The sequence below is a fragment of the Dipodomys spectabilis genome, unplaced genomic scaffold, assembly GCF_019054845.1.
Source record: "Dipodomys spectabilis isolate Male_0828 unplaced genomic scaffold, ASM1905484v1 ptg000163l, whole genome shotgun sequence".
In the NCBI taxonomy this organism is placed as follows: domain Eukaryota; kingdom Metazoa; phylum Chordata; class Mammalia; order Rodentia; family Heteromyidae; genus Dipodomys; species Dipodomys spectabilis.
The window spans coordinates 13,126,759-13,149,544 of NW_024870840.1; the positions used below are offsets into that span (position 1 = coordinate 13,126,759).

The 22,786-nt window shown below is 35.5% G+C and overlaps 2 protein-coding genes across 4 annotated transcripts in view; one reads left to right on the plus strand and one right to left on the minus strand.

Annotated features, from left to right (window-relative positions):
- LOC122119294 (PARP1 binding protein) overlaps positions 1-1,478 on the plus strand; it is a 49,183-nt gene extending 47,705 nt beyond the window's left edge. For all 3 annotated transcript variants that reach the window (XM_042693364.1, XM_042693363.1, XM_042693365.1), the window contains 2 exons: positions 305-440; positions 1,135-1,478. In XM_042693364.1, the coding sequence (XP_042549298.1) occupies positions 305-440; positions 1,135-1,478 (480 nt within the window). The remainder of the gene's footprint in view (positions 1-304; positions 441-1,134) is intronic.
- Positions 1,479-1,573: 95 nt separating this feature from the next.
- On the minus strand, positions 1,574-3,635 carry Pmch (pro-melanin concentrating hormone). Its single transcript, XM_042693366.1, has 3 exons — positions 2,781-3,635; positions 2,232-2,430; positions 1,574-1,847 (listed from the first exon to the last, which is right to left on the minus strand). The coding sequence occupies exons 1-3, from the start codon at positions 3,027-3,029 to the stop codon at positions 1,798-1,800; spliced, it is 498 nt and encodes a 165-aa protein (XP_042549300.1). The 5' UTR covers positions 3,030-3,635; the 3' UTR covers positions 1,574-1,797.
- Between the last annotated feature and the right edge of the window lie 19,151 nt (positions 3,636-22,786).

A 22,786-nucleotide genomic window follows, 5' to 3' on the forward strand; every position in this document is an offset into this window, starting at 1 on the left:
CAAAGTAACTTCCCTTTTCTTCCCTCTTTTTCCTCCCTCTCTGTCCCTCTCCTCTTCCTCCTGTCCCTCACTTACCTTCTTCTTCCTTCACCTATCCTCAAAGATCACCTAAAACTAAAATTGCTGAAAAGAACAGCCATAGCATTGAATGAGTTTGAAAATTATGAAACATAAAACATTCAAAGTTTTCATAAATAATAGAAGTTTTAAGGAAATTTTTTTATGATACGCTGATTACTGTACGGAGTACATATATCTGAAAAAATAAAGCCTAAATTGCCTGTTGTCTTGTTTCTGTTATCAGATGAAGCAACCCTTAATTAGATCACAGTTTGCTTGTACTTACAAAGATGACTACATGATAAGCAAGGATAAATGGAATAATGCCAATTCTGCATCAAAGCCTTTGCGTGTTCTTCATGAGGAAAATGACCTTTGTGGTAATTAATTTTATTTGAGCAATTAAATAACAATTTAATTCTTATCTAACAACGGTTTTGTTTGTTGACAGGATTAGAGATTGAATTTAGGGCCTCATGCTTTCTAGGCTCCCAGTTTCTGTTTTTGTTTTTTTCCTGCTTGTGATAGTCTTTAATGTTCTTTATATTATACAACTTAGCTATTATTGTCTATAGACGTAATCTTCCCAGGATACTTTTCCTCACTGGAGGCTGGGACTTCTTCAAACTCTCTGTGTCTTTCTTTCTTTTTTTAATTAAATTTTCCAGTTGTTTTTAACATTAATAACATTAGATTATTCCTGTGATGTACTTAAAAAATAAAGAAAGGCTTACTATTTTTAGTTCTAGATTTATTCAGAACTTTAAGTAAAAATTTAAGGGTAGAAATAAGGGCCAGTTTAATTTAGCTTGATGGATTTGAGAAATAATAGCCTTTGCTTAAGAATTAAGTGTATATGTTCAAATATTTGTTGGTAGGGATGAGGTAACAGGTAAAATGAAGGCTCATATAACACACCTGTGCTTATTATTCATTTAATTGGTTGGAATTGTTTTATTATAAAGCATAAATATTTGAGCATCTTTAGCCATTTGAGAAGTTCGTCCTAAATTATCATGCATAATACTACTAAATACTATATGATTCCTTTCTCCTTTTTATTTTGCATAACAGAGGGCATATATTCATCTATTGGAAGATCAACAATGAAAATAAGCTCTGGAAATACTCAACTGGACAGAAATAAAAACAACCAAATATTAAGAAAAGCAAGTAGTCAGGAAGGAAATAAATGCTCCAAAAGGAAGCAGGTGGACTTGGATGATGAAAATATTGTCTGTGATAATGGAAATGAACTACCTCAACATAAAAATCTTAAAACACTTAAGACATTGAACGAGCCACAGAATAAATTGAGTAGCAAACCAGCTCACACAGCAAAAGGAGGCAATAACTTTACTGCCAAGAACAAACTGATTGCTGGCCAGACAAAGTTAACTCAGTTTTTCAGACTATGATTTTGTCTTTTATGTGCTTTAAATTTATAGGTTTTTTTCCTATAAAACCATTTACCAAAGTTATATGTTTTTGTTTGAAGTATTTGTAAAGTTCATGTATATGCACCATTATTAAAAAATACCCATAAGACAAAATTATGCAGGATTTTCACAAAGTTTAATGCACAGAGAAAGCATATCATTTAGAATACTGATCTATGTTAATACTATTTTCTTACAACCATTTAAAGCAATATACAAGTTACAGTAACGTCAAGGGTTTTTTCTCATTGACAAATGATTTTTCCCTCCCGAATAGACAAGTGTAGACCAACAGGTATCAGACTTGCCAACAAGGTCGGTAGACTCTTCCCAGCATACACCTGAGCACTAAATGGAAAAAAAAAAAGTTTAAATAAAAGACTAGAATTATCACATAAAATTAAGAAAACTACCTAGCTGTTACTAATTCTGAGTAACCAAAGTCATGATTACTAACTACTTTTTCATGCCACATTTTTGACAGGGTCACTTAACATCAAGTGGAAATGAACCATGGTGTTATTTGATTTTGTTATGATTAGATTCAAATTTGGTTAAACTCAGAGTCCTTTCTTATGGTATTAGGATGTGAGAACTGAATTTTTTTATTTGTTATTTAAAATTTTATGTTATTATAAAGATGCTGTACAGAGGGGTTACAGTTACATGAGTAAGGTAATGAGTACATTTCTTGAGCATTGTGAGAATTGAATTTTTAAAAAAGCTACTCACTGTCAAAATCTCTCCTTCCTATAGGAAACTTAGCTGAGTTTTCTTCATCTCCAATTTCTCTCTTTTCTTGTGTGGATTCAGTATTCTGCACTCCATTTTCAGCTGGAAAAGCTACAGATCCTTTTAGTGCAAGATAAGGCTTTATTGCCAGATTGAGCGGCAGACCATGATTTACGAAATTATGTTTGGAGCCTATGTTCTGCAAAGAGAAGGTTGGTTTGTATTTCAGCTCTTTTTACAGAAAAAGTTATAACTCAATTAGATAACATCTTTATCAATCAATTCTGAAATACTCTGTATTGTTTTGATTCCAAAAATACCTTTGGTTATAAGCTTATTGGAGAAAAAAAGTAGCCCTTTGGCTAAGAAATATTCTTTAGGATAGGATAGCCACCAGGTGCATACGAAATTTCATCTCCTGTCTTAATGCTTCTTATTTGCATATATTTCTATCGATAAAATTAAAATGCCAATTTTACTTTTCAGACAGTGTGTAATTTTATAAAAATATTTACATTGCAACACAAGACAAATAACATTGCTACTTACCTTTGAATTTTTGTTTTCCTCATCGTTCATGAAACTACTCTCATCATTTTTGTATTGTTCCAGAGAAGGAGCAGCAACTGATCTCTCTGCAGTATCTTCCTTCTGAAAGGCTTTTCCCATCCTAAATGTATTAAGTACCATGTCATCTTCTAAATTTCGTATGGACTTGGAGTCTGAAAGTAAGATACCTTGAGAAAACAAAGAAAAAATTAGTATTAATACATAGGAAGAGAGACTCATTTTTGCCATTCTCAGTATAATGTTTGCATAAAGTAAAACAGGATGTGTAAAACGAAAAATTTCACAGTCATCCTGTTTGCTAACAGACTCCCTACCTTTATATATCTTCCAGCTTGAATAGAAAACACTTCAAAGACTTAAGCCTTTCATCATTTTAAAAAATGACTCATCAGGGGAGGTTAGCCTTTTGTATAGATGGTAATACCTATGTTGTTTTGGTTTTGGTCTAATATTGTTTATTTTGCCTTTGAATTTTCTCGAATCTGATTAAGATCCTTGAGAGAAGGCTTTCTGTTGGGCAGATTATGGTCTCTTGAAAGTGGGTTATTAAGGAAGACCACAGGACATCAAACTCTCAGTGTTATTGTTTCCCTCTATCTTCTGATTAAGATATTAAGACTCAACTTATTTCACTGAAGGATGATAAGGATAAAAGTTCTATTTTCTTTAAATCCTGATTAAATTGAAATAATCTTCAGAAAGGATTTTCTTTTATAAATACTTGAGATTGTTCTTGTGTATTAAAGAATATATGCTCATCAGTGCAAACAAAAGGTGATTCCTATTTCATCTAAAACTTGAATATATGTTTTCTTCCTTCTTGTTTTCAAAAAAAATAATGCTAGTGTTATTGCAGAATTTAGCAGTTAATGGGTAGACAGTTCATGAAAAGAACTTGTAGCTCCATTAATATTAATTTTGGAAGTTGCATGAATTTTAATCATATATCTCAGAGTAATAGATTTTTCTAATGTTAACATAACCATGTGTTTATGAGATAAACCTGTTAGTTACATGCAATTTAGTAATACTTGATTGACTACATTTTGTCATGAATCAGATTGTTCTGCAATTTTCCTTTGTTATGTTGACAGTAGAGTATATTAGTTTCATGGAATGGAATGGAGGGGAAAGGTTCCCCCCCCTCCCATATTCTTTACTATTAAACTATTTAGGTTTGGTGTTAACTTGGTACAATATTTATAAAACATTCAGCATGTCTGTTCCTTTTTGAAATAGTTTTAGTAGTTTGCACTAGTCTATAATTTATCTATATCACTTAAATATACTTTTTCAAAGGTAAACACACTACAACTTAGTAGACAGATGCCTTCTGGGTGTCTTTATAGACAAAAACTACAAAATCTTCTGGCTTTTTGTGCTTAGAGATTCCTTATCTTTCTGTTCTTTTTTGTAAGGGTCTAACCAAATAGCTCAGGCTGGACTGGTACTCAAGATCCTCTTGCTTTAGCATCTCAAGTGCTGGAATGACTGTGTGTGTGTGTGTCTTTTTCTTATTGATAACTGCCCTGGAATGACAGGGTGTGTGTGTGTGTGTGTGTGTGTGTGTGTGTGTGTGTGTGTGTGTGTTTTTCTTATTGATAACTGCCCTGGAATGACAGGGTGTGTGTGTGTGTGTGTGTGTGTGTGTGTGTGTGTGTGTGTGCGTGTGTGTGTGTGTGTGTGTGTGTGTGTGTGTGTGTGTGTGTGTGTGTGTGTGTCTTTTTCTTATTGATAACTGCCCTGGTTTGTTCCTCATGGTGTGAAACCTGTTGTAGAAGTGTCTGTTCTGTAATCTACAGTACTTGTTAATGGCAGCCTTTTTTTTTTCAGCTGCTGTTCTGGGAATGTAATAAATATTAATAATTATGTATTTTGTTTTGAGTTTCCACTGGCAGAATTGGTTTGGCTGATATTCGCTTAAAATTGGGACACAATCCAAACCATTTTGATGATTTAGAAAAATTAGTTAATGTTTTCCTTTATTTTGCTTAAACTGTCATAGCCTCTGCACGTTATGAGGTTTTCCCATAGCCATTTAATTATGGAGATAGTTTCCAATTTTCTTAAATGATAACTTAAAAAAAAGTTTGTTGCTCTGATGTGCAATGGAGCATAGTGGATTTCTTTTTCATTGATGCTGAAAATGAAAATTCCCCAAATGGTAGAAAGGAACTTTAAAGACAAAAAACTATTGCCAGATGGGACTGGGTGGTTCAGAAAACCTGGGGGAAACATGAAGTCTATACCAAATGTAATGTGCATTTTCTGAAGAACAAGTACTAGTACTATGCATTTGTAAGTCCCCTTATTGAACACTTTCCATTTGGGATTAACTGTGCTGTATATTGTTTACTACAACTCAAATGACAATTGATATGAAATAACAGCAGAATTTTTTAATGGCTAGTTTTATGTGTAAAAAAGAAAGCCAAGATTATTCACTTATAAAATGATATAAAAAAACTTAAAAGTCCTCCTCATATGTCTACAGTGAACAACCTGTATATGTTGACCTACATTCTACCATTAATCTTTTCTATGCATTCATCTAACCCTTCTATCCCACCATTCATCATTTTAGTTGTGAATACATTTCAAACTGCATTGCATTTATCAGTCTACTTTCCATTAAACACTTTAGTATTTATATCAACTGGAATTCAATAATTATTTAAACATTTTAGGTAAAAGCTACAGAAAATTAAGTGCACAAATCACATACGTACGTGTATCTGTTGAGTTTTGACAAATACATACAACTATGTAAATTAAACTTCTTTTAAGATTTAGGCTACTGTCATCACCCTAGTAGGTTAAATCTTAACTCTTCATAGTTTTTCTATAACACTTTCCTCCTACTATTCCTCACTCTAACCTTCTGCTTTGAGGCAATCACTTTTCTAGTTAGAAATTAAGTACCATATGTTTGGTTTAAGGAAGGAGTCCTATTACAAACTGGAAAATATTTTGAAGTGAAGATAGTGATTTTCTGACATAACTGGTGGGATTCAGCCAATGTGTGCTTAAAAGTAAAACATAGCTCTAAAATGTGTATTTTCCAAAATGAAAATTATTGGAAAATAGGTTTGTTTCTCAACAAATCATAAGAATACCAAATAAAATCAGAATAAGGAAGAAATTACTAAATGTCAGAGTGGGAATTAGTAAAATAGAAATGAATCATATAGTAGAATATTGAACAAGCCAAAAAGATCAATAAGTTGGCTTACAGTGTGGATGTTAAAAAAAAAAGAGAGAACATGTTCAGTAATATCAGGAATGAAAATGGAGCCATTACTATAATTTTTAAAGACAAATATAAAGGATAGGAAGTAAAAATTATGCACACTTGTTGTAAATAAATATGATAATTTAGATGAAATGGATTAGGAATTGGCATAGTTTTCCTGTTAATAACCAGATAAGCAAATATTTGGGGATTTCTGGGCCAAATGACCACCTCTCCTTAACTCTGCCATACTTAATGTATAATGAATGGCTATGGCTGTGTTGCTCAATAAAACTTCACTTCCAAATATAGACAACATAAAGGTCATAGTGTTCTGACCCCTGAAACTGACGAATGCTATTAAAGAAAGGACAAGATTGGCAAAAACAAAACTTTGTTCTTAATGGACATAATATTTTTATGTCCACTAAAATCATTGATTTAGTAGATTAAAATTATCACAAAATTCTACACTGGGTTTCACTGATAAGTTCTGCACAGCTACACAAAATCTAAAATGGACTTAAGAAAACAGAAAAAGAGGAGGTACTTTGGGTTGTAGAAGGAAGTAGATTGGGGAGATACTGTTTGAAGGTATAATTTCAAGGAATCTTGTGCAGTTTTGCTACTGGTTTTTAGCAGTGCATTTGGCTGGCAAGAGAATTAGCCCTGGTATTCCCGTAGGAGAGGGTTGAGTCACTGTTATGTAGTTGTCAGGGAAAAGCGATTAGCATTGTAGGCCTCTCAGCAGAATTAGATTATACTTCTGAAGAGTATTTCTGGCTGATAAACGGACTGAAGTATTATTGAGGCAGAATCAACTTGTTCGTCTTTAATTTGAGACTATAGAGGGGAGGATTTCTTAAATTTTTTATTTTGTTGTAAAGATAATGTACAGAGGGGTTATAGTTACATAACTAAGGTAATAAGTACATTTCTTGTTGAGCATTGTTACCCCTTCCTTCCATTTTTCTCCCACTATCCCTCCCCTCCCCAACTCTCCAACCTAGTGTCTTGTGAGTATCTCTGTTGCATTGGTTCACCCTTGGTCCTTGTTTCACCATTTTGTCATTCCCCTTTCCTTCCCCAAATCAGATAAACGTATATACAAGACACAAGGTACCAGAATCAAAAACAGTAACTACTGGGGATAAACTAAAGGGAAAAAGAAAAAAAAAGAACTTGATACAGTACAATGATGACAAGGTCAACAACAACAACAACAACAACAAACTCTTGTTTCCATATGTTGGAGTTCATGTCATTTCAATTAGCATCTTTTTTTTTTTTTTTTTTTTTTTTTTTTTGGTTGTCAGGCTTGAACTCTGGGCCTGGGGGCTGTCTCTCAGCTCTTCAGCTCAAGGCTAGTGCTCTGCCACTTGAGCCACACTGTCACTTCCAGTTTTCTGGTGGTTAACTGCAGATAAGAGTCTTTCCTGCCTGGGCTGGCTTTGAACTGTGATGCTCAGATCTCAGCCTCCTGAGTAGCTAGGATTACAGGCGTGAGCCACCTGTGCCCAGCTAAGAATGACATTCTTAAGGAGATGGAAAGACTTGGAAAAAATCATATTAAGTGACGTAAGCCAGACCCAAAGAAACATAGGCTCCATCCTTTTCCTCAGTTGTAATAATTGGTATATGTCTAGGATAGACCTAGCAGAGGGGTGAATTTAGTTTTACATCAGTACTGGGTATTGAATGCAGGGCCTCTAGTGTGCTAATGCTAAGCAGGTGCTCAGCATTTACCTTGAGCCACATCCCATCCTTTGACTCAAAATTTTATTTCTAAGGAAGAGTCTCACCAGGTAAGCCTGGACTACTATTGAACTGGAGTTTCTTTTGTTTCAACCTCCTGCATAGCTGAGATTGCAGGTGAGTGCCACCACATTGAGAGAGGATAGAGAGATACCACACACAACATAAACTTGTAGGAAGTGCTCAGAGACTCCTCATAAATAGGTAACCCAACCAAGTATAGTGAAGGCAGTAGTTTACATTTTGCTTCTTGAATGGGGTTGGATAGGGTATTTTTTTCATGGCGTAGTGCAGAGGGGTTGCAGGATGCAGGAGTGGGAGATGTATGAGAGGTGGTAGTGTTTTCCTTTAAGTGAACGTATAATTTCCTCTTTCACTTAATTATATAAGAATTTGAATTCACCTCTAAGAGTACTGGCAGACTTGCTGATTCCTTGAATCATATTACCAGATGAATTGTTCCTGTAGGTGTCATGTAAAGAATTAATAAAAATAGTTTTAAAAATAACAAATGAGGGCTGGAAATGTGGCTTAGTGGAAGAGTGCTTGCCTAGCATGCATGAAGCCCTGGTTTGATTCCTCAGGACCACATACACAGAAAAGGCTGGAAGTGGCGCTGTGGCTCAAGTGGTAGAGTGCTAGCCTTGAGCAAAAGAATCACAGGGACAGTGCCCAGGCCCTGAGTTCAAGCCCCACGACTGGGTAAAAAACAACAAATGAAGAGTCAGTTCGAGTGAATTGAACACCCTCAATTTTCAGAGTTTTAAATTAATAATATTGAGAGCTTTCTTAATGCTATTTTTACAAATCAAGGTATAAATAACATTAAGATTCACATAAATATATTTGAGATGATTTTCTTGATTATTGTTCCAGTTGCCTTCTATAGCAATTCTTGGATTTTATTTTTATTCTTAACAATGTTGGAGTCATCTGATAGTATGCTTCCAGAATAACAATCTGATGATAGCTTTCCACATTGGCTTACCAACAAGAATTGTTATGTGTATACATTGATTCATAATTTCAGGTTTCGTTGCTGTTATTTATGGTAATCCTTCATTGAGTCTTCTTTGTTGTGCGTGTAAAGAATCTTATGTTTGTACTCTCATGGCTGGCTTTGTCCCTCAGACATTCCTACTGATTATATTGAGAACTCTAGACTCTGAAAACATTTTGAAATGCAGTGATTTCCACTGTGTAGGATGAATGTGATTCATTTGTTCTGCTTCACGTTCTTGTTTGTGATAGAGATAGGCTCAGATAAAAGCATCCAGTCTTTTCATTTTATGTTCACTCCATTTTCATTTCATTGTTCTTTATTGTCATTTTATCTTTATTCATAATATTCTCTGCTCTTAAAATTCTCTCATCTTGTCTCCATCCATCTAAACTTACAATATCCTTCAAGATCCTTCTTGCACCTTTCTGAGTATTTAGTTGTTACTCAAAGCACTTATTCATGCAGTTGTGCATGGTCAGTATGTCTCAAGAAAGTATTGTATCAATAGACAATTGATACAAATGTCCTTTATGGCATGATGTATGCCTTCTTTACTAAAAGTATATTGTTACTACTTTCTTCCTTTTTCATCACTGTCTTTCCATATTGGTTGGTCTTCTTAATGTTCTCATGATAGGTCAAGTTCATTTTTGGCTGAAAACTTACCCTGCCATTCTCTCAGGAGCTTCTTTTTTATTTTTGTTACACACACACACACACACACACACACACACACACACACACACACACACACACACACACACACACACACACACACACACACACACACACACACACACACACACACACACACAGTGAAAATACCATACAGAAGAGTTTCAATTACATGGGCAAGATAATGAGTACATTCCTTATCAAGCATTGTTGCCTCTTCCTTTATTTCCCCTTTCTATCCCTTCCCATTTCCCCTCCTTCTCCCCCTTCTCTTCCCCCCCTCCCCCGCCAAAGTTGTAATGTTCACGTTTACATCATTGGGAGGCTCAGCCCAAGTATCATAATTTCAAAGCGTGCTTCTGTGACCCCACTGGCTAATGGAGCCCCTCCCACCCATTATCTGATGCATTTCATTTAAAAAATTTTCTCTCTGAAATTATCTCATTGGTTTACATGTGTATTGTCCATCTCCTGAGGGCAGGGACTGTGTTGACCCTTCTCCTTTCTTTTTATAAGCTTTCAATAAATACATGATATATTGTGTATGAATGATTTTCTTGTTAAGAAAGCATATAGTACTGTATGATAAGCTTTAGATTTTTATAACATACTTATTATACTCCTCGGACTGCTGTAACAAATTACTACAAACATGGTGGCCTGAAATAACAAAGCCTGTTCTCCTCTGGTACCCTTTCTGATGGCTTCCACACTCCTAACTTGATTACTTAACTCTAGGCACATTGGGGTATTTGCTCTTCCTTATGTATTCAAGTTGCTTGACCTTGCTGTTTCCTTGCCTGAAACTTTCCTCAGACACCTGCTTTATTGTTCCCTTTATCTCCAGGTCTTGTCTCAAAATCATCTTTTCAGTGAGGCCTTCCTTAGCTAGCCCATTTCCTTGTTAGTCAGTCGTGGTGCTTGAACTCTTGGCCTGGGCGATGTCCCTCAGCTCTTCAGCTCAGGCAGGGCTAGCGCTCTACCACTTGAGCCACAGCACCACTTCCAGTTTTCTGGTGGTTTTTTTGGAGATAAGAATCTCATGGATGTTCCTGTCCAGGCTGGCTTTGAACCCTGATCCTCAGATCTCAACCTTCTGGGTAGCTAGGATTACAGGCATGAGGCTCTCACCATATATTCTGGCCACCTCTCCATGCTTTATTTTTCTCTGCAGACCTTATTACCAGGTGTTTTATTATAAAGTTTTGGTTTTTTTTTTGTTTTGTTTTTTTTTTTGGGTCTGGTGTGGGGCCTGAACTCTGGGCCTGGGCGCTGCCCCTCAGCTCTTCAGCTCAAGGCTAGCGCTCTACCACTTGAGCCACAGCACCACTTCCGGCTTTTTTCTTTTTGCTTATGTGGTGCTGAGGAATCGAACCCAGGGCCTCATGCATTGCAAGGCAAGCACTCTACCACTGAGCCACCTTCCCAGCCCCTATTATAAAGTTTTATTTGTAAAGGCTTGATTAAAAAACTAATTTTATGGAATAAGGTGACGATGAGTAGTATGGTGGAGCTGTACTAACCACATTTAATTGCCAGAATAAGACAGAATTATTTTATATTTTTTTCTCTCCAGTAGGGCACGAAAGGAATTGTGTCTTTTTAAGTCTCATATATTTATTTATTCAGCAAATGTTTACGATGCATCTAATAATATGTATCAGATAATGATCTCGGCACTGGGAATTCAGTGGCAGGCAAGATAGCCTCAAGCTTTTCTATATGGAACATACATTCTACTAGAAGACATAGTTATTACATTGAAACATCATACAAATAACTAGAATCTCTATATTGTAGGGAGTGTAGTATCTGTTTAAGTGACCCAATGTATTGACTAAGATGCAAAGTTACACTAACTTCTTAAATATAGACAAATCATAAGCCCAAAACCTGGACAGTAATTTATAGTTGAGGTCTACAGACACCATCAAATCTTAGTGCAGTTAATAAATTGAGTAATGTTCAGGCTGTTTTCCATACTTTTCTTGTTTCTGACATAGAGCAAAGATGAGGTCAGTTGCCCTGTGGTTGAAAGCCACAGTTATTCTGGGAGTACATGCTTTTCATCATTAAGTAATAAGTGATGCAAAGGATGCCAGCCAAAGTCTTGCCAATGATGGAAAGAAATGATGTGTCCTGGCAATTACTAAACATATTTTTGTTGTTGTTGGCAGTCTTTTGTTTTGAAGCCTTCCTTTCCTATGTTATGAAGTACACATATGAATATGCAGTAGGAAACATAACTCACATTATGACATTCATTCATATAGCTCTTACTTTCATATAATCTGAAGTTCTGCAGATGCCCAATACATATTTGTGATGCTGCTACTGGTACTAATGTTGTCAATGAGGTTTCATAGAAAGTTAAGCTGGGAAGACTGCAGCTTTACCTTGTTAATTATCTTTATTATATTTCTCTCCTCACATTACCAAGTCTCAGTGTATGTTCTGGTGATCTAATTTAATATGAAAAGAGCTCTGAAATACACTTTCTGTCTCTGAAAGTTATTTTTCTTTTGCTGATATTTGCAACTTTATGCATGTACTTTTTATAGTTAAATACTCCCTCTATTGTTATTCATAGTAATCAAGATAATTATTGTATCAGTTAACATTTAGCTTAGTTTTTCTGTGCCAAGAGAAGTCTAGAAATAGTCTAGTGACTCCACAGTGTTACTAGAAACTAGATTCGCTCTTCTTTCTTCTTTTTTTAAAAAATTTTTTATTGTGAAAATACTGTACAGAGGGATTACAATTACATGAACAAGATAATGAGTACATTTCTTATCAGGCATTGTAGCCTCCTCTTTTGTTTCCCCTTCCCATACCTTCCCATCCTCCCTCCCCCACCCATCTTCTTTCTTTTTGACCATACTTTCTTTCTCAAAGACACATAATAGCTGTTGCAACTCCAGCCATCCCAAATTCTTGGCTAGAAGGAGACAGAAGGGGAATAGGACAAAGGGGGTCCATACCTTGAATCAGCATATTCCTGTAAAATACTTTTCTGAAAATCCCATCAGGTGGCTTCTGCCTACCTTTTACATGATCACTCCTAACTGATTGGTAAGCCAGAAACTAGATGGTAAGCCAGCTTGATCCAGCTAGCACCTTCCATATGAATGAAGTTCTATTAGAAAAGAAATTAGGGTTATCAACATTGTGTTGTAGCCAGGCATGGTGGTATACGCATGTAATTCTAGCACTTAGGCAGATAGAGGCAGGAAGACTGTACATAGTGAGACCCTGTTTTAAAACATGGAAAAACAAAAGAGAAGGAAATAAGGAAAGAGGGAGACAAGGAAGTAAAGGAGGTATAGAAAAGGAGAAAAAAAGGAAAGGAAAAAGTTGTGTTGTTAGCATAGTCTGACCCACTGACTAACAACTATTATTGTTGGTGAGCAGAGGGCAGGTGGAAAAACTAGAGATGTACTTTCTACTTGTTAGGTTCGTGAAGCATTTTTGATAGATTTTGTTACTAAAATATTACTTACCTTTGATTAAATTAAATTTGATCAAGTGTTTCCTGTGACCCAAAGTATTAATAAGTAAGGAAATACTGGGTGCCAGTGGCTCATGACTGTAATCCTAGCTTCTCAGGAGGCTGAGATCTGAGGATCGAGTGGTTTGAAGCCAGCCTTGGCAGAAATGTCCTTGTGAGATTCTTGTTTTTTTGGGGGGGAGGGGGGAGGGTCTGGTCGTGGGGCCTGAACTCTGGGCCTGGGCGCTGTCCCTCAGCTCTTCAGCTCAAGACTAGCGCTCTACCAATTGAGTCACAGCGCCACTTCGGGCTTTTTTCTTTTTTGCTTATGTGGTGCTGAAGAATCGAACCCAGGGCCTCTGGCATGCAAGGCAAGCGCTCTACCACTGAGCCACCTTCCCAGCCCTGTCCTTGTTAGATTCTTATCTCCAATTAACCATTCAAAAACTCAAAGTGGTGCTCTGGCTCAAAGTTGTAAGTAGTAGTCGAGCAAAAAGAGCTCAGGGACAGCACCCAGGCCTCATGACGGACACACACACACACACACACACACACACACACACACATGTCAGGAAATTAAAAAAAAAAGAGGTATACAGTAGGGACCCAATGAATTGTGTAGAAATGGATCAGATTGACCTATCTTTCTTTAGCAGAATCCATTTTGTGGTTTCCTCATTAATCCAAATGACTGTTAGACTAACGAGAATGATGAATTCCATTTTATGACATATGTAAGCATGTAAATGAGAATTCCTTATTTTGTAGTTCAGTTTCTTCACTTTGAAAACAACACAACATGTGCTAATTTCCTCTTTTAATAATGCATATGACACTAAATATATGTGAATAATATTTCATGAGATTTTTTTGCCATTGTGTTCTAGAGAAACACATAAAACCGGGGGAAAAAAACCCTCCACATATCTACAGTTTAATGAGGTAACTACTGTCCCAGTGAAGAAACAGAACATTTTCATGTTTCACAAGCCTCTGTAAACTCAGGCTGTATCTCAACCACTACCTGTGCCCCTTAAATGATTACTATTATTGTTATTTTTACCTACATGCTATAATTTAGCCTTACCTTTAAAAACATTTTTTTGATGCAACTAAGCCTCCCTTTATACATCGATTCCACACCTATTCTTTTCTGTCTCTTGTGATTCTACTGCTGAAGGACCTATGATAGCTGACATGTAGAACTTCCCAAACAGAATTAGGCTGATCATGTACTCACAGTGAAGCCTAACCTACTTGTTTCCTCTTTTTATTTGTTTGTTTATTTTTATTTTTTGTTGGTCATGGGGTTTGATTTCTGTGCCTGGGCACTGTCCCTCAGCTCTTCAGCTCAAGGCTAGTGCTCTACCACTTGAGCCACAACACCACTTCCAGTTTTCTGGTGATTTATTGGAGAGAAGAGTGGCTGGCTTTGAACCACGATCCTCAGATCTCAGTCTCCGGAGTAGCTAGGATTACTTCTATTTATGCAAATTGGAAGTAATGCTCAGGAAAGTAGGAAGACTCATGTTTGTTTGAGCCCTTTGACAAGAATCTAAGTGAAGTTTTGTTTGTTTGTTTGAAGTCAGGAGGCATATACTTCCATTATCAGCTGTTGATGGTCAGTTATTTGGGAGTTTGAAATGGTGGTATCCCAAATTTATCATTTCTTTTTCATCTATTATTGGTAATAGTTTAAAAAGACTTTCTTTCCCTTATCTGATATTTTTTTACCCAGGTATACAGATTATACAAGAAATTCAGAAAAAAATGATTTTAGTTTTTCCTTTTAAAAATAACATTCAGAATAATGAATGAGTGCCCTTTCATTCTCCAAAGATGGTCAATTAATTTGTTTTCTCTAGATATCTATATTAACTCACAAGATTAAACATACTTAATATGTTCCAGTCAACAGAATTTATTATCTGATTAGTCCTACCAATACATGAGCTCTTGAGTTTAATAGCTTTCTTGCTGACTGACAATTTCATCCTAGACCTGAGATCTGTTTTTGTTGTTGTTGCTTTTAAGAAGTCTTGAAATGTGAACTGAAATTTCAGTGTCATAATCTTGGTAGCAGAGCTGCCCACTGATACTGAGGTGATCATTTTTTCTAGATCTTGTCAGTGAAGAGAGGAAATAAAACTAACACCTTAATGAAAAATCTAATTAATTCATTACATTGCTTCTGGTTCAAATTTCTACAATGATTTTTTTAACTTAATCTCTCTGTATGTAATGCTTTCTCCATCTACTAAAATTCATAGTTTACAGTAGATATTTGAATATTTCATAATTACTCATTTATTTTATTCTGACACATAAAACAATCTCAAAACATTAAGCTACTGCTTTTTCTACTACCAATATACTCACTGGAAGAAGTCTGAAAAGGAGATATATATGTGTGTGTGGGGGGGGGGGTGGGTACTAGGACTTGAACTCAGGGCCTTGTACTATTTGCTTTGTGGTTTTTTTTTTTTTTTTGCTCAAGCTGGCACTCTACCACTTGAGGCACAACTGTGGCTTTTTGGTGGTTATTTGGAGATGTGAGTCCCAAGAACTTACCTGCCCATGCTCCCTTCAAACCTGGATCCTCAGATCTCAGCCTCTTGAATAGCTGGTATTACAGGCATGGTGAGTCACCAGTGCCTATCTAGAAAATGATATTTTGGGGGGGATTGGGTGTATGTTTTCTCTTTATTTTTAATGGCTGTACAGAGTTAACCAGTATCTGAGCATATTACCATTCATGCTATCCCTGCCCTCTCTTCTTCCCTTATTTGTGACAGTCCTGGGGCTTGAACTCAGGGCCTAGGAACTGTCCCTGAACTTTTCGCTCAAGTCTACAGCTATACTTCTTAAGTAGTTAGGATTACAGGTATGACCCACTGGTGCTCATCAGCTTAACTCATTTAATTTTAGTCTTATAAGTAATTGTACAGTCAATACTCATTACTATATACTACTCATTGGGTAAATTGTCTAATCATTTTGATTATAAGGACTCATGGGAAAAACAACCCCTAAAGTTTTGAATGTTATCAGTCGCTTGAACTGTGTGTCACTGAAGAGCACAGTTTATTACTGAAGAGTAATTTTATATAAAATTGTTAATTTACATTTTGTATCCTTAAATAGCTTACAAGTCTTGACTAGTGCCGCAAAGCATTTGATTAAAAGCTACTAGTCTTTCAAACAATTCTTAAATCTGGGAATAACATATAAAATAGCATGCTATTGTAAATAAACAGCAATAACTAACTGACAAGGAAACATTTCCTTGTATGGCCACTGTTACTAGTTATCATTGTTTTAGAAATTTCAGCAAATGCATTAATAAGAAGCAAAACATTAAACTTTTAGAAACATTAAAGAGAAAATGATGACATATACACACACACAAAAACCTGAAAAAGCTTCGTCTGTTTGTGTATTTACACAGCCACACATCATATACTGACATTTTAGTCAGCAACAGATTACATATATGGTATTCTCATAAGATCATCATAAAATTCAAAGATCTTTATTTCCTAGTTGTAGCCATTATAATCATATATATCATATATATCATAGCACATAACATTAGTAATATGTTTTGTGTGATGCTGATACAAACTAAGTAGTACCACTTGTACAGAGATGTAGCACATTATATAGATAATACTTGCTAATAAACTGCTTTAATGTTGGTTTGTACACTGACCGCTGAAAAAATAACCTATACGCCCGGTGCTGGTGGCTCACACCTGTAATCCTAGCTACTCAGGAGGCTGAGATCTGAGGAGCACAGTTCCAAGCCAGCCCAGGCAGAAAAGTCAGTCAGACTTATCTCCAATAAACCACTAGAAAACTGGAAGTGGCGCTGTGGCTCAAGAGGTAGAGCACTAGCCTTGAGCTGAAGAGCTGAGGGGCAGTGCCCAGGCCCAGAGTTCAAGCTCCATGACTGGCAAAAACAAAACAAAACAAAAAACCTATACATTCTGTGGGGGAAAAAATTGAGCAAGGCCTTATATCTACATAGAAAAACTTCTTTTTCTGAAAGAAAAGATATAATCATTAAAATAATAAATACAGAACCAGGAATAGATAAAACCTGAATGACAAGCTCAGAAATATACCTACAGCTTAACTGGAATTTAGATTAATCTTGTTTAATATTCAGATCAATGAAAAAAAGTTGTTTTATCCAAGAATTATTGTTTAGATAATAGAAAATCTGAACTTAGAGCCTTGTCATTTTAGGAAAATACATTCCAAATATAATGTATTTTCTTATGATTATCTATATTATGAATTTCTATTAGATCTTGTTTAGAAAAATAGGGACTATGAGTCAGGCCCTGATGTATTTTATCTTCAAGCTTTGGTGATAGTGGTAAGTAAGAATTTGAATCTGGTGTATCAGCTTTGCCTTGATTAAACTTTTGGGGGGAAATGTACATGTTATATTTTGTTATGAGATTTTGGGGGAAATGAAGCCTCTGTCCACTATATTCAAGATTCAAATGTTCAGCAAGACTTGTATAAACATCACTTAAAATACTGCTTGCTCTTTTTTTTTTTTTTTGTCAGTCCTGGAGCCTGAACTCTGGGCCTGGGCGCTGTCCCTCAGCTCTTCAGCTCAAGGCTAGTGCTCTACCACTTGAACCACCTTCCCAGCCCCACTCCTTGCTCTTTAAGTGATTTCCTTTAAGATCATTTAAGAGGTAATTTCCTAAGACATGACTACCTAAGCATGGCATTCTACTTACCAAACAAAAGTTCATGTTGAACAATTTCACATGCATTTGTGTACATAGCCACCGTGGATGTATTTCTGTATGAGCCATTTATCCATCAGTGGTGAAGAATGTGACAGTACTAGTGGTGCTGTGGTTACAGTTGTCCTTGTAGTCCTTGCTTTCAGTGAGTCATTCTTCCTATGAACTTCCTCTTGACATGGACCAGCAGCATGAAATGCCAAGGCTGTCTTTCATGGGGTTAGTCTTTGAACTGGCATCTACCCAAGCCAAGAAAAGACTGGACTTATTGACAATTATACAACCCTTAATTGTATATATAATGATGCATATGGGTTACATTGTCTTTATCATGTGGAGTGACTGCTGTGAAGTCTTATTTTCCTGTTTCCTCTGTTTTTTTGCATAACCTCTTTTCTTCATGCAATTCTTCCTTGTTCTCAAAAATCAGTAGACTTCAATGAATCGTCTTAAGTCCAAAATTTTCATTTTGGTTTTCCAAATTCTTTTCTAAACTGACATTGAGGATGTTGCATGGTTCTTTAATCCTTATTGTTATTATTGGCACAATAGGTAATAGCTGTTTTATTTTAATTCTGAATTGGAATTGACGACTTTTTTCATTACAATTATGCTTTTTTGAGCATAACACACTGTTACTAAAGGATGGGAGTGCTCGAGAATAGGGGTTTAGAGAGCATCAGAGACAGTTTTAAGAAATACTTTTAGAGTTGAGATCTTACTGCATTCTTTTCTAGGCCTACCTTCTCTCCACACAGTTAGTGCTCTTGGGGGACCATATCTAACACTGGCACTAACGCAGTCAGTTTTTCCACTCTCTCTCCCAGGAAAGATCAGGAAGTGCAATAAGGTTCATGAAAATTTAAGCTTGGAGTTTAGCAAACTCAAAACAACCCAAACCCTCAAACATTCAGTTTGGTTTGAATCTTGGACAAAGGTTTGCTATGCAGTGAGTGGAGTCATTCCAGTTTAAGGGCTGTAGTAACTTCATTTCAGGGCTAGTGACGGGGGAAATTATGAAACCATAACTTGGATCAGATTTTAACAAAACCGAGAAACAAAAACACTTACTGGAGAATCTGCATGGGAAAGAGGAACCTGCCTAGCCCCAATTGCTGCTATTTTACTGTGGCAGCTCTTCTTACTATAGGCATTATAAAACCATTCTTTCCAGTTCCTCTAGAGAGAGCTGACTTTTGAAAGCAATTGAGTAGCCTGTATCCAATTTATAAGCCTCCTGATGGGCACATCAGGGAAGCTCTTTCATAGGTGATTAAATCCACCAGAGTTAAGGCCTGTCATAGTGATTTCCCATGTGGTCAGCTTTCATTTCAAAAGTCATCTTAGGAGAACAACCATAGTTCTCTACCTAGTTAACTTCTAAAACTTATTTTCCACTTCAAACAGAGCTCAATAATTTAGATCCTATCCTCCTTGGATACAATTTATTTGTTCCAGGGATAAGAATTCAATTTAATAACTATTTATTGAGTGGCTTCATTATATTTGGCACAGAGAATATGTTCTATCCAAACTGAGGTATACAACATAGAAAAAATATTCTAAAAAGATCTTATAAGTCAGCAGCACTCAACAATGAGAACATCTTAGACTCAAATGCACATAAGAATCTGTTCTGAAACAATTTAGAAAACTTCCCTTGACTTCTAAACATATGCAATAGAGTACCTTACCTCACTTGTGGTTAATTACTTATCAAATAGTGCAGAGCAAAATGAGATCAAATCTTAGGCTCAGCAGATGTGGAAAACAGCCTTGAAAGGCAGTCTTGCTGAAACTGAGAAGTATGTTATATCAGAGAATTTTAGAATAATATGGGGAGGGGTCTCAGAACACACAGATACTGAGAATCTAATTAGCTATGTGTTGGCTTACTTAACTGGAGACTATCTGCTTGCTAATCAAAATAATATAATTGATAAGGTCCCAGTTAATAAGTAGGGTAAGTATTCACATAATGTGTGTATATATATATATATATATATATATATATATATATATATATATATATTCTTATCAAACTAGTTGGCTCTTTCAATTGTGAGTATATTTAGTTAGCAGTTTTACTTGAATTGTATTAAGCACTCAGCATCTTTGTGATTGTGTTAGTACCCAAATCATGTTATATGAAATTTGAAATAATACATATGAAATCTGAGCCACAAGCCAATGAAAAGTAATTAGTGATATTTGCTGTAATTTGAAAGTTTTCCTTTTTGTATTTCTTTTAAAACAGAGCATAGTTATTATTATTATTATTATTATTATATTATTTTCTGATTACATCAGTTTCTAATTCCCTTTCTTCTGTATGGTTGCACCTTAAAACTACAGGAAGTAAAGCTTGTTTTTGAGAATAAAAAAATACATCTAGTTAATTTTCAAAGCTTGGAGATTTCTTAGAACTATTTTATCAATTAATAATTATGTAATAATAATTATAGTTAAAAGAGAATCTATAGCAAGATCACACTTTTTAATAAGTTGGAATTAAAAATGAATTATTACCTGGCAATCAGTAAATACTGTACAGAGTCATGAACTCAGGAGTTAAACAATGGAGGAAGAAATTAAATAAACCTGAGTTTTGTTTTTTTTTTAAATTTTATTTTATTTTATTTGAGAACATACTGTACAGAGGGGTTACAATTACATGGGCAGGAAAATGCATACATTTCTTTAAACCTGAGTTTTTAATATATGCAAGAATGGAAATGTCACAGAAACCTCCCATATTATGTACAATTTAATGTATATAAATTTTTAAAAGAAACAATTAAAAAGGCCTGTGAATGGACAGGGACAGTTTCAAACCAGGAAATTATCATTTCTAGACAGGGATGGTCTCAGTGTTCATGGAAGGTGTATGAATTTAGAGAAGAATGAGCAGAGTATTTCAGGGGTAAGAAATTGATGCATTAAGGACTAGAAAATGTATGTTGTATGTATACAAAGCAATAACACTTTTCTACTCTTTTACATGGAGCTAATGTAGGATACTAGTGGGAATCATAGCTTGAAATGTGGAGTGAAACTAGGTTTTGGAAGACCCACCCAAGTAGTTTGAGTTTTATTCTGTGGATTCAAAGACCTTGTTCTGCATTTACAATACATCATTTAGTAATACAAATTTGGAGCTGATTTGTGTATCAACAATAGTTTTGAAGTTGAGGAGGTAGGTAAGATCACCACAGGGTTGAAAAATGTTAGAAACGAGACAGCAAGTATCTGAGATCGGAGCCGTAGGATACACTCATATGTCAGTGATGAAAGCTGGAGAGCAGTTAATGAAGTTAACAGGAAAGAAGGAATTGAAGAGCAAGGAAGAAAGCCAGAATGTGGTAGAAATCTTGAGGTCATTGATTCTCTCTTTATTTTGCTTGTCTGATGCAATAGATCTTGTTATTGTGAGAAGGTTTATATACAAAGAGTAGGTTTATATAGAAACAATCTCATAATCTCCACTTTTCACTATAAAACTAAGATACAAATAAGTATAAATTAATGACCCTGGCCTTCAATTGACATATTATTCTGTAGTCTTACTCTGCAAAGTATGTCATTTTTTTTTACCATATATATGTGTGTATATATATATGTATATATGTATGTTTATATATTATTAAAATTTCTAATATATGCACACACAAGAAAAAAAATCTTAATTAGTTTGTGTTCATTTCAAAGTAGCATTGAAATTCCAGCCAGTAAAAAAATATAAATTTAGATACCTGGATTCTCCACATTTCTGCTGATAAGTTTTGTATATTTGATCAAGTCCCATGGCTACATTTAGGACTTATAGTCTTTATTTTTAAGATGATGGATTTGGTTAGAATCATTAAATGATCTCAAAGTTCCTTCCAGTTACTTTGTCCCAATGTCAGCTTCTAGACAATTTTTCTAGTTTAGCTTACTTACTTGCACTTTACTGGTAGGAAGCAAATTGCTCTACAATTTTTTGATAGTATAACTGGTCTCCTTGGAGTACTGGTAGTCTAGGGAGGTAGAGGGGGGGTGTTCTCAACTACATTCCTAGACCCATTTCATCTTAGAAAATGCATTTCATTTTAGAATACTTTATTATACTTTCTTCTAGTTGGATACCAAGAAAAAAATCTATCATTTGGTGAAATATATGATAAGTTACTGATATTTTTACTTGGTATATCCTCTTCTCTGCCCAAGCTTCTCAATCCAGAAAAGCATAAAAGTAGATTGATTATCTAGTTTTTTCACAGAACTTTAACTTCAAGAATTTATGTAAACTTATATGTGGGCTTTTTGTCAACTAGAAAGTAGATTTTATAGCTTTATGTCTCCCGAAGATCCATATGTTAAAGTTGGTGGATCATTAAAGAGGTAAGGCTTAATGGGAAGATTTTATGTCTTTGTGGGCCTACTTTTCAAGGGAATAGTGTGACGTCAGCTACTCCCCTCTAATTTTCTTTTGTAATCTAGCCATGACATAATCATTATTTGCTTTTCCATATATACCTTCCCACGGCCCAAAAACAATGGAACCATCCAATCATGGACTAAAACCTCTAAAATGTAAGTTAGAATAAACCTTTTTAAGTGATGGAAAGCTGACTAATACTGGAAATTGATACTGAGAAGTGTGACACTCTGTGTTACTATGTTCCTCAAAACGTGCCTTTGGAATTGATTTTTAGGACAAATTTGGAAATGTTTGGAGGAGTGGGCTAGGGAAAGCCTAGAATGCCGTAAGTGGGGCTTTTATGGGCAATTCTGATGAGAAACCAGAAGAATTGAACTAGAGGCCATTTGTATTAAAATTGTAATATAAGAACTTGGGGGTTAGGAATATGGCTTAGTGGTGGAGCGCTTGCCTAGCATGCATGAAGCACTGGGTTTGATTCCTCAGTACCACATACACAGAAAAAAGCTGGAAGTGGTGCTGTGGCTCAAGTGGTAGAATGCTACTAACCTTGAGCACAGAGAGGCTCAGGGACAGTGCCCAACCCCCATGACTGACTGCCCACCCTTCCCCAAAAAAGAACTTGGCTGCATTTTGTCTGT